This window comes from Lutra lutra, chromosome 3 (assembly GCF_902655055.1).
Source record: "Lutra lutra chromosome 3, mLutLut1.2, whole genome shotgun sequence".
In the NCBI taxonomy this organism is placed as follows: Eukaryota; Metazoa; Chordata; class Mammalia; order Carnivora; family Mustelidae; genus Lutra; species Lutra lutra.
Genome location: NC_062280.1, coordinates 63,238,084 through 63,250,192, shown reverse-complemented (window position 1 = coordinate 63,250,192; position 12,109 = coordinate 63,238,084). Strand labels below are relative to the sequence as shown.

At 40.1% G+C, this 12,109-nt stretch overlaps 2 protein-coding genes across 9 annotated transcripts in view; one reads left to right on the top strand and one right to left on the bottom strand.

Moving 5' to 3' along the window:
- The window catches only part of LOC125095498 (sodium channel protein type 3 subunit alpha), a 1,188,574-nt gene that overhangs the window by 628,150 nt on the left and 548,315 nt on the right, over nucleotides 1-12,109 (top strand). The window lies entirely within an intron of this gene.
- Nucleotides 4,614-12,109, bottom strand: part of CSRNP3 (cysteine and serine rich nuclear protein 3) — a 205,272-nt gene continuing 197,776 nt past the window's right edge. For all 8 annotated transcript variants that reach the window (XM_047721999.1, XM_047722000.1, XM_047721996.1 and 5 more), the window contains one exon: nucleotides 4,614-10,858. In XM_047721999.1, coding sequence (XP_047577955.1) covers nucleotides 9,797-10,858 — 1,062 coding nt within the window. In that variant the 3' untranslated portion in view covers nucleotides 4,614-9,796. The remainder of the gene's footprint in view (nucleotides 10,859-12,109) is intronic.

Sequence of the window (12,109 nt, the reverse complement as noted above, 5' to 3'; positions counted from 1 at the left end):
GAAATGTTAACAGCATCTCCACTCAGGGATCAATCATAATAAAGTTAACACGTCTTTGAGATGATAATGTAATAAGTCATTCACAGGAGCTGGTTTCACACACTGTTTTAAGACTCTATCTGTTACACAGAGGGAAGGAGGTATTCCTGTGTGTTTTGTGACAGCTCGGTATGTGAGAACAAAAGATTTACACAAAATACAAAAGAAGGCAACAATAGATACAACTTAGAAACCGGTTTTACTCTGCTGCAAACAAATGGACAAGATATTGTACAATATATAATAAAAAGTACAGCATAATACAAGTGCCACTAATAAAAGAAACTTAAGGATAAGACTTAAAAATGCTTATTTGTGATTTATATATACACACTGCAATAAAAAGCCACAATAAATACACGAATTTCCATGTCATTCATAATAAATACTGAAAATATAAATACAGAAGACTACATCTAATATGAATAAATTATTACAACATAAGATCCAGGTTAAGTTCTGTTGAATATTATTGTAGCTTATTTTATATACCCTTTGGCATCTTTGATGTTATAACTTATACACAAGAGAAATCAATCTAGAAACTGTGTGACATAAATATGACGTTTTAGTGTAAAGCGATTATATGTATGAACTGTTGTTTGATTTTCTTCCCTTTCCACTTTTTCTGAGTGATTATATTGAACATAACAATAAGAAAAGGTCTATTGAAATACTGTTGAAATTGAGTAAAAAGTAATAACAGAAATCAACTAAGAGATAAAACCAAGCATAGTGTCAAAACAATGTTACAGTGAGTTTATCTCACTGGGTTTTTAAATTACTTTTTTTGTCAGCAAAAAACAAACCAAAAAATCCAACCAAAACAAAACAAAAGAACACTCTCAAAAGACTTCCCTTGTGTAAAGACCATTCCCAACGTCTGAATGGTTCAACATAGACTGAAGGATAACACTCAAGTCCTTTGGATTCTTTGATCTACCATTACATTCAGCTCACTTGATTTCACCAGAATTTGCAAATGTTCCGAATTTTATGGCAGCTGGAGAGTGGAGACACAGTTGACATCTAAGACTATGATCAAGATAAAGATACTGCAAAAGGTGCCATTTGTCTATGCAACCAATTATACATACATATTTTAAATGGGGAAAATGCATTTTTGACCAGTGTCAAATGACCTTTTCCTATCAAATTGTTATACCCTGTGACATTGAAGGAAACACATTGAAATAACAAAGTGCCATTTTCTGCATTAACAGGCATTAACCAGTACATATGTATTAATAGTTCTATCTTAAGAGGCTATTACACCAGAAATGCATTAAACTAAAATGAAAGCAGATCAACTTTACTAAGACACAATAAAGGCTGAGGTTCTTAGGAACAGAGTTGTAATCTACAGGTTTTTAATTTTTTTTAACTATGTCTGTACTGTAAATGTCTAGCATTTATTTTACATCAAACACTTTTGAAACATGTTTCACAAACTACGCCTCAGACTTATTTCCATAGAGGTGTCTAGAGTCAATTAAAACATGGGCCAAATTATTCAACATTCTTTACATAAACATTCTATAGCTTTTTTTTTTTTTTTTAAAGCAAAAAGGGTTATTTCCCCCAGTGTTATTTGTGGGGAACAACCACACTGATGTGGCTGTCATTTCACCAAGAACATCTGAGTTGGGGAGAAAAGCAGCTGTATCTAGGTTGGAAAAAAATCCCATGGAGAAAGGAAACCTTGATTTTAGGAGTGCTCTTCATCTTCGGTTAGTTCTGACTCAGAGCTGGAAGCAACTCTGAGCAAACAGAAAATGCTCTGAAAGCTGCAAGGGGGTGCTTAGGTCAAGTGATGGAATGGGGTGGGTGGGGGGGGTCACCATCCTCCCAGACTCCTCCCTTCGATTTCAGGCCTTTTCAAGATGACAAATTTTCAAATCATTCTGCTGATCCCTGAGAAGGCAGGCAGCCATTGTTTAAATGACATGGGGACAAAGGCTGGGATGGAATGGTGGCTGACTAATTCTCTGGAGTTGTTTTATTCCACAGCAGACTCTCCAAAACTAGTCACATCTTCCCCAGAAGGAGTGGAAAAGCTTGAGATTCTCATTTGTCATCTTAGGGTAAAGAAAGATTAATGAGAAGGTACTTATTTAGAAGCAAGAAGTTAGAAAATGCTCACTTTATGTCATTGTCACTTCTCAGAAAATTGAGCAAGTCAAGTCACTTGATCCTAACTCTGATGTCTGTCACTGGGGTTCTGAAACAGTCACCTTTCTTGACATTACCTCTTGATATTACAGCACTGGTGAACACAAATGAAAAATAAAAATGTAAAAAAAAACTACCTTCATGGTTGTTGAAAGCAGGTTGTGTTATTGAACATGGTCTCAATACTCACATCTTTATTTTTTAAGAATCTAATTTCTTAGGAGACTTATTTTCATCAAATACAATAATCATCTAAGTAAGAGGGAACTCAGTGTCTTTTGAGTCTGCCGGGACAATGGCCCAAATCACCACAACTGTTGCCAGGTGCTTAGCCCACAAAGACTGGCCAAGATATTTTTTTATTGGGAGAAAAACCCAAGAGAACTGGATTGTGTTGCCAAGGAAACCACTTTCCCTAGAGATGTTAAGAATAGATGGGTATCTCTCCTGTTGGGCATCTCTGAATGACAGCCCTCCCTGGAGATAGATGGATGAGGCTGATGACCTCTGGAGATCTCTTCTAGTCTCAGGACTATAAAATTTGAAGAATACACAAGAATCTCAAACTTTTCATTATTCACACACAGTTGGCCATTCTGAGAATCCGTGAAAAGATTAAACTAGTCTAAGATACCCATTTGGGATGACTAGCGCCTAATGAATTAAGATTCAGAGTGTAACCTTTGGCAGGGGACCCTATTTAATTATAGTACAAAGGAAATGACTGTGCCAACTACTAAAATTTACAGGCTATCAAGTTCAGATATTATTTGGATATCAATAAAGCATCCAAGGAACAACACTTAATTAAAAAAAAACCAATAACCCCAGGCAATTTATTTCTTAGGCTTAGATATTTAGGTTTTTCCTCTTTGGGAGAACTCAGATTTTGATTTTATTTCCTTCCTTCCTTTTTTTATTTTTTAAATATTGAAATAGAATTTCTAAAAATAAATAAGTAAAATTTCAAATTCCTTTGAATTTGTTTTAAAGATGGGTGGCTTTCTTTATGGCTAAGGGAAAAACTTGCTGACCAAGATAAAAAAAGAGAAGTAAACCAAAATTGGATAAATTAAGTTACAAGGTTTAAAATTCACATTTAATTTTGAATAGGCTTCCTATGTAGAGACAACAGCAAAACCATATTGGGAGGGCACATTCCTGACGTAGGGTTTCTGGTCTTATATAGCATGGCAGTAAGACCTGATAAAGTTCTCTGGTGATAGAGGAGCTTAGATAAGTTTTAAAGAGATATTTTCTAAATCAATGTCCTCCCAAATACTCACCAGTAAGTAACTTTTAAAATACCCCCAAGCAAGATAAAAATATTAGGGAAAAGCCAAAATAGAGGGAAAGGCATACCTAGCAAAACAGTTATTCCAAAATCTCCACTAAAACCATTCAATCAGGCCACATAAATTCACTTAGACCAAGGCAAGGCTAATTTCTACCATAAATTTGTCTTTTCCTAAATCCTCTGAATCAATATACATTATCTTAAAATACTGAAATGGCCTCATACATGTCACTAAAATGAGAGTTACCGAAATGATTTGATTATCACCATGGTAATAAGTAATGCAAAGAAAGGAATGTCATCATTAGCACATTAAATGCGAATGTTGTCCAAAATAAATTCTATCATATTCTCTTGAAACTTGAGTTCTGCCAGCAACTCATGAGATGAAATAAAATGACACACTAGAGCTGACTTTTCTTGAATTATAAGCAGGTATAAAGTAGCAACTAAGAAACAATTACCCTGTAGAGTGATATATTTATCACAAGTGAAAGAAAGTAGTCAACAATATGACTTAAATCTTTGAAATTACTTCATTTTCCACAAATGTAACATGTACCTCTATTTACTAAAATTCCAGGCTGTTAATTAGATTATAGTAGCTGCATATAAAGAATGGGCTGGTTTAGGCTTTGAATCTGGTTATATTTACCTTCCTGCTTCTGATTATTTTGTCTGAATTACTACTGTCAAAGATCAAAAACCCAAGGCATTCTGTCTATTCTCCAGACAGCCCAAAGTTAGACCAACTGCAGGACCACTGACCAGGTAAAACCCAGGTCGTATCAAGCTTTGAGTCTGAATATTTCTGATAGGAAAGAAAATAAACAAAAAACCCCACCAGCACTGGTTGGCTGGAAGGGGGTCTCATGGTCTAGCTGAAAAGCTGAGAGGAGTTGAAGTAAAACTTAGAAGTGACTATTTTAAAAAGTCACATTAAATATGCAGATTTGACAGGTAAAATATTAAAAAGCTCTTTTATTCCCATATTCATCACTTTTGACAACAGTCTGTCAGTCACTTTAATATGAAATGTGTCTAAATCTTAAAAATAGTCTCTTTAGCGTGTTGGAGCTCGGTGTTTTTTCATTTTTCAAAGCAAGCATCAGATGATTTTTAGAGAGTAAGACGTTAATTGATGTGGACGGTGGGCAGCAGATGGGAACACCAACGGGGCTCTGCGTTTCAGCATTGTCACTGCCCCTTCTAGGTTTCGGGCTGCCCCTTATAAATCTAGTTTTCCCGATGAACATTCTAGGTGTTCAGCTCTGCTGAAACGTTCCAGTTCCCCAGGAGACACTACCACTTATTACGCTTAGATTCCATCCTCGACCCACCCTGACACCTCCCTAATTTTAGTGGGCTTTTCCATTGCGGATATTCAGTTAAATTAAGTCAATTAAATTCCTTAATGCGACAGAAGACATCTGTTGAGCTGTGCTATTTGTGCAAAGCTGTGGCAAGTGGCTTCGATATTTAAGTTACTTGAGCACGAATTAGCAGATCTCAGAATAATATCATCAGAAGTGGCGAATTTGTGTTAGAACGGGGAGGGATTAAGGCTTTAAGCTTTCCATGTTAGTTGTGGTAAAGATACACAGATAGTTCTGGTTTCAAGTTACACCCAAGTCTTGCCTTTGAAAGTAAGAAGGTACTTCCACTTAAGGTTGGTATTTTATACACTGGTTAGGGTAATGACGCTCTAAACTCCGTGAGAGAATAAGGAGCAGATGCCATTTTTTAAGAGGAAGGGAAGTCGTGTTTGGAGAGGTGGAAGGCTTCTTGGCACCTTTTAAAAAAACAGTCTTTATCTAACTTCTGAGAATGTCCATTTTCCACCTGCTCATTTGATGGTTTTGTAACACCAGGGAAAATTGAGGTGGCCCGAAGGACCTCTGTTTTCTACAGGCTACAGGGCAATAATGACTTTGGAACTCGGAACTATGGTTTTGCTAAATTTTTATGCTGTTTGTTTATAAATAGAAGTAAGAGGGACTATGTTCCATATCATTGTTTTAAAGTTTTCCTGAAATGTTTCCTGGTTTATACATGAGGCAACCAGCTTTAGAAACTCTCTGGTAGGAGTTTGCTAGTATAAATTTAGCATTACTTATATAGATCTCACACTGAAGAAGCAATTAGCTGAAAATCTCTTCATTCGATTCAGTTCCTCTAAGTCTAGATTTAATTCAGAAATTCTGGATAGGAGAGAGGAGAAAAAGAGCATCCAGTGAATTTCATTAATTTAGGGAAAAGAAGTATCCTTTTCGTTACAGTTCGCATGTAATTAGACAAGGATTGACGTCACTTTTTCTAGGTCATGGTATAAAATCACCAGTCAGAAGAATTACAGTGAGGCTTGACTATTTCATGCTACTCTTCATCACCACAATCCCGTAGAACGTGCAGTGCTCACCTCCTCTTTTTATTACTTCCTCTAAAAGAGTAGGTGTTCTATAAATAGTTGTTGATAGAGTTGATATTTAGTAAATTCTAAATATCAAGACCAAAGAGTTAAAAACTTATACAGTATCAGAAGTTTAATCAGAGAAGCAGTGACATGTTAATTTATAGCAAATAAATCATATCTATTTCCCTGTTTAATGACAACCAAACCAGAATTTTGCCGAGACATCATCTGTTAGAGTGTAAAAAAAGAGAACATAATTACTTATAATCTCTTTTTTTTCTTGATTATTTTGTGGCCAGTGTTTCTGTAATTCACAGTGCCCCCCCCACCACCACCTGCGGGGGCGGCGGGGGGTGGGAATGGTTATTGCTGGGCCATAGATGATTGTGAAGATTTTATGACTCAATATTATTTTTACATTTTACATGTGGCTGGGACACTGGGGAAAACATGGTTTATCACAAATAAAAGGTTGACTTTTTAAAGTAACTGTATTATTCAGCTAACAAAAGACAGGAGTGGAACAAATTTTCCCTATGTCTTAATAATCCATGATTAAACCTTGAGGGAGGGTACTTAAGTAAATCTCTTTCGATGACTTCTTTCTCCCAAAGGAAACCTAGAATGACAAAGGAAATGCAAGCTGCTCTAGCCACTTGACTTGCAAATCAATCTGGTCTGGATTCTAACTGGGAATTTCGTCCCAGTAAAAAGTATAGGGCCGGTGTTAACAGGGACCAAAACAGGAAGCTCTGCCACAGGCAGTGAAGGACTACAAAGCTGTGCGTCAGAAAAAAAAAAAAAAAAAAAAAAAAAAAGTAATTTGGTTAGATATACTATGGGGACAACACAGCAGCTGCTGTGTCTCAGCATAAAGATCTTAACTACCCCAACCGACTGCATCCAGCTTGACCCCCATTTTCAAAAGCTTAGATAAACTGTGGAGCTCTCCTGGTATGTGGGCAGTTTTTGTTGAATAGAAGGGCTATTAAGGGGGAAAAAATTGTCAGATGGAACACTGTGCTCTCTTCAGCGTTTCTGGGAAAGGAAGTAACAAAGAAATGAATCTATCATTAATATTATTTGCAACTTTGACCCAACATTTTCAGACTATAGCTTTACAAATTATCCTCTTTTCTAGACCTTATTTTTTTTTTTTATCATAAAACCCAATCAAGTTCTAGGGTGGGGAAAAATACAGTATTTATTAATGGCCGTTGCCTAAAATCTGTCATTCTCCAGGGTGTGGTACACATTTTGTGTGTGTGTGTGTGTGTGTGTGTGTGTGTGTGTTATGGGAGTATTTTAATAGGTAATTTGTATATGTAGTTTGTGGGAGATGTTTAGGGGTTAGATTATATGTATGAAAATTTGGAATGGAAATCATGTTTGGAAGGTTAATCTTTCTGTGCACAGTGACTTTCAACCCCAATCGGACAGATAGGGGAAAAAGCTCTAATTTTTTTGTTTGCCTGTTTCTAGGTTAAGCATCCTTTTGGAAATGAAGCTACAAAACAGAGACCTAGCCAAACGAACAAGTAGGCATCAACCTTCTTGAGAATACAAAGCTGAACCAAATTAAGTATCTATCCTTGCAGAAACTGGGCGAACATTCTACCCTTCAACTTTGTCCCAGCCAGGGTCACTTCTCCCCTTGCCCTACCACTGCCACAGTCTGTGTTCCAAGATATGCTGACTGCTTCACGAGTAAATACTTCAAGGGCTTGTAACAGTCCCACAAATAGGGCACATGTGATTTTTTTCACATGCCTAAATGAAGGATCAGTAAGTAGCCTCTTGTCATTTTTCTTTGGGCCTGTGCTCTTTAGATTGTATTGATAAGGGAAACAATTTTGGAAATCAAGCACTAAAAAGTGTAACTTTGTAGACAACATGAGATATACTACAGAGATTTGAGCAAAACCCTAATCTGATTAACCCGAAGGGCTTATCATTCAAGTGTCACATCCCTGCCCTCATTACTGCTACTTCCATAAGGACAAATCCAAAGCTCCTTTAATGTTAACACTCATGGTTATAAATTTGGCCCCCTGGAGGGGTAGGGACAGGGCAGGAACCAAATGCACAGTGGAAGAGCTGCCAAAGAAACATGTTTTCCCCAAGTCAAGTTTTAGTAGAAACGTTTCCATTGGAGGACTTTCTCGAGATCGAACATTTTTAAGCTCAATGAAACAAAATAGTATTTTTTAAGGAATTGAGATCTACAATATATTTATATCCATATTTCTAAACACCTAAGTCTAAAAGACATAAAAATTAGCGATGCAGTCACTAAATAGCAAGGCATGTCCACATTTCAAAGAGGCATAAAATGTGAAATGATAGAATAACAGAAGGTCGAAAATAGGAAACAGACTTAGCATAGTCATATTGCGTTGGGGGGAAAAAAGGTCGAACACACTATTTAGGTAAATTAATGTACAGGAAAACGGGATCTTAGAAGTCCTCCGACGAACCAAGTGCAGATAATCTAAAGGTGGGGAGTGCATGTTTTTAATTTCTATCTGTCCCCTTTAATAAGAGAACATGAGGTAATTAGAAAGTATTCAATGCATTCTGGACTGTTCTGCTAATTGTCCCAGGCAAGAGAAATCAAAACGCTTCAGAAAAGTAAGGCCTAGTTGAGTATTTGGGTAGAGGCCCCCCCTTCAATCAGCTAGTCACTAAAAGGAAATCTCCTTATATATTCATTTTGTAGAGATGGATTGATCACGCTGTAGAAAAGGCTGGTCGCTGAGGATGTGTCTCTTCGAGGTTTCCTCTGCCTCCTCTGCTTTTACTGAGTTAGGTCTTCAGAGTGGCGAAGGAAAATAGGTCATTTTTCCTTCATAAAGTATCATTGGATGATTCCTCTATATTAATTATATGAACCTTATACTAGTTACAGATTTAAAAAAAAAATTTTTTTTTAAATTTTCATCTCAAAGGGTTCTCAGTCCCCACCCCTCACAAGGTACCATGAAGGGGCACTAAAGTGCATTTGGATGTAGGGGAGTAGAGTTTAAAGGTGCTGTCCAAGCTAAGAACCAAGATGATGCCGTTTAAAAAAGAAAGGCAATTCCTTCTACCTCCATCTCTGTGGAGTCAACTGAGGGAGGGCAATGACTGGACCCTCACCAGAGGATTGTCCTAACTCTTAACTTTAGAGAAAACTGTGTAAGGACCTGCACATATAGACTCATTTATTTGTCCAAAATAGCAAAAATAGGCCTATTTCACCCTTAAGAAAGTATTTGCAAATCTGATCAGTCATGATCATAAAAACGTGAATGGATTCCAGAGGCAATCCATGTGGGCGTGCTCGGTGGTACTGTGTGTCTTCAGCTTAAAAGAACATGCTGCTGTTCATTTTCATCAAAACGTGACTTCTAGCTACCATAAATAAAATACACATGGAACGGTTAAATCTTTTTCTTACAATAATTACTTTTACAGTAAAAAGTCACCGTCATCTTCAGATTTATCGAAAATTAGGACTCTAAATCTTACTCTTTCCCAGTCTTAGTTAACAATCTTGCACAGGCCCGATAATCCAAAACTTGGAGCTCTGATCTACACAGCTTGACAGGTTTCACACAGTTTGACAGGTAGGCAACTGCGAGATAGGCTTTTTTTTTAAATTAGCATTTTTCTATCAAAACAGTCGGAAATCTTTTAAAATCCTCATAGAGACTGTATTTGTGCAATGCCACAGTCACGCAGCTAGAAAGGAGAAAACAAAATACAGTCAGGAAGATTCACCACAGTCCGGGTTTTTCTTGGTCCTCAGTTTAAACCACCACGGGGCCCAGGAAATCCGATGAAATACAGTGCTTTCCATGAGAGAAGAGGCGGTCCCAGAAGCATTTAGGCTACTACACGGGGACCGTCTCAACCACGGGTGATTTGATGCACTCTTCATGCAATCTGCTCTTTTCTGCCAGACTCAAAGAATTTTCCGCAGGGTGCTCTGAAATGCGACTGTCACCATTCAACGTGGAGACAAACCCTTCCTGGGAGGGGCCTTTCAAGTAGGAATGGAATTCCACTTGAGGGTGGTTGGACCTGTGCTCGGGGTATAAGCTACTGCAGGGGACGCCGCTGTCGTTTTCGGCAGAGGAGCAGCAGACGATGACAGAGGGGTTGGCAGCGGGGTAGTGGGAGGCGCCGTAGGCCTCCTCAGCTTGGCGGGCGTAGTCCACGAACTGCTCCGGGGTCATGGTGTAAGGCACCAGCGAGAGGGTACCGCTCTTCACAGGATCTCTCTCGGAGTAGCTCTCGGAGATCTGGCTAGGCGTTCCCGGAAGGTGGCTATCGATTTGGTAATACAGAGTCGAAGAGTTGGCGTAAAAAGAAGCATTCTTCGCGTGGCTCTCGTGGACGGCTGTGCCGTCGGAATAACAGAGGACGGAAGGCAGAGGGACGACCTCCGCATGGGGACCCAAACCTTCCACGAAGCTGTCCCCCTTCTCGTCGTCCTCGTCGTCGTCCTCCTCCTCCTCCTCTTCCTCCTCCTCTTCCTCCTCCTCCTCGTCTGACTCACTGGGCGCCAGGCTCTGCGTGCTGGAATCCGTGACCCCGCTGCAGAAGCTGCTGCCGTCCTCCTCCTCCTCCTCCTCCTCGCCTTGGCAATCTAACTCCTCGGCCGACTGCAGGTGCAGCACCGCCGCCTGGGGCTCCGTTTCGATCTCGAAATTGTCTGCGATAGAGTATTCCACGGAGTGCGCCACGGGGCCCATGGAGCTGCTGTGAGCGCTTATCTCGCCGTGGCAGCCGTTCAGCGTGGGGATTTGCTGCTCCCGGTTTTTCTCCAGTTCAAGTTTCATGATTGTGTGCAAAAAGTGAGTCCGGACACGGATCGGATTAAATTCAATTCTACCTGCTGTGTTACTACATCCTTCTTTAGTGCAGCCGCAAGGGAAAGACATTCGGTCCACCTTGGAAGGAAGAACACAGATTAGCCCCGTGGAACTCTCACCGACCACGGAAAACGCCAGGACCTCTCCGCAACCCCTCTGAGTCTGGGATGACTTAATCCCACTTGCGCCAGAACAAATGACAAGCAGGCTGCAGAGAAACCAAGAGGGGAAGTGAAGACTTCAAACGAGGGAGTCAACCGGGCTTTAAAACCTGTATTCAAATTAAAAATGAGTTCCGGCTCTAAGTGTGGAGTTTTAGTTCACTGACCCCCTGCCTGTGCTTTCTTCTTTCTCCTTTCTACCGTCCGTCCCCCCCCCCCCCCCCCCCCCCCCCCCGCCGTCTTTTGCGCCCATGATTTCAAAGTCGCTCCTTCCCCCAGGCTCCCTTCACTTCCACTGCATGAGGGCTCACACGCCCGATTTTAAACGACACCAACTTACTGCCCCCATCCCTTGCCTGCTATGTTTAAGCTAAATTAGATGACATTTTCCATACTGGCCAACCCCATCTTCTTGGCTTATTATAAAACGAACCTTTTGCCTGACATGGCCACATTGACACCCCTTGGTCTCATGAAGCCTAGTAGTTCATCCACGTTGGTTTTCCTTCCATTTGTTTGGATCCCTGGTCCACGGTGCATGTATGTGTCCTGCAGGGCTGGGACAGCAGTGCCCATTTATGACTCTGCTTGGTGAACCCATGCATTTAGGTTCTGGCTCTCCCCTTCCCCCTCCTCACTCCAGGAGACTACAAGCTTCTTGAGGGAAAGGGATGTTCATGTCACCATACCCCAGAATTAGAGCAACTGGGCTCCATCAGCAGAGTGTTTGGGTTCACCAAGTGTCACGGGACTGAACTCGTCACTCAGGTGATAATAGATGGAATTCACGGCAATCCAAGGGCCCTCCTAAGACATTTGCTAATTGCTACCAATTCAGCTGTATGCAGACCAGAGCGCAGGCACCCAGAAAGAACTGGCTCTGCTTGCCGCCTTACCCAGGCGCAGGGACTTTCCTCTGCCACAAAGGAGAAGGCACACTCCAGCCCTGTCTCCTGGTTTCAGTAAAAAGTAGGGGCAGAGGCCAGAGCCCGAATCTATAGCTGCTTTCTGACTCATTAATCCCTTTTCTATTAATCCACTTTAAGCAACTATTTAACCAATGAGAACTATCCTCTTTTTTGGCCTGCCTGAGTGGCTATCTTTATAAAAAAAGGCAAGTTTCCTCATAAAATAATGACACTTCACTAATCTTAGAGCATAAATCACA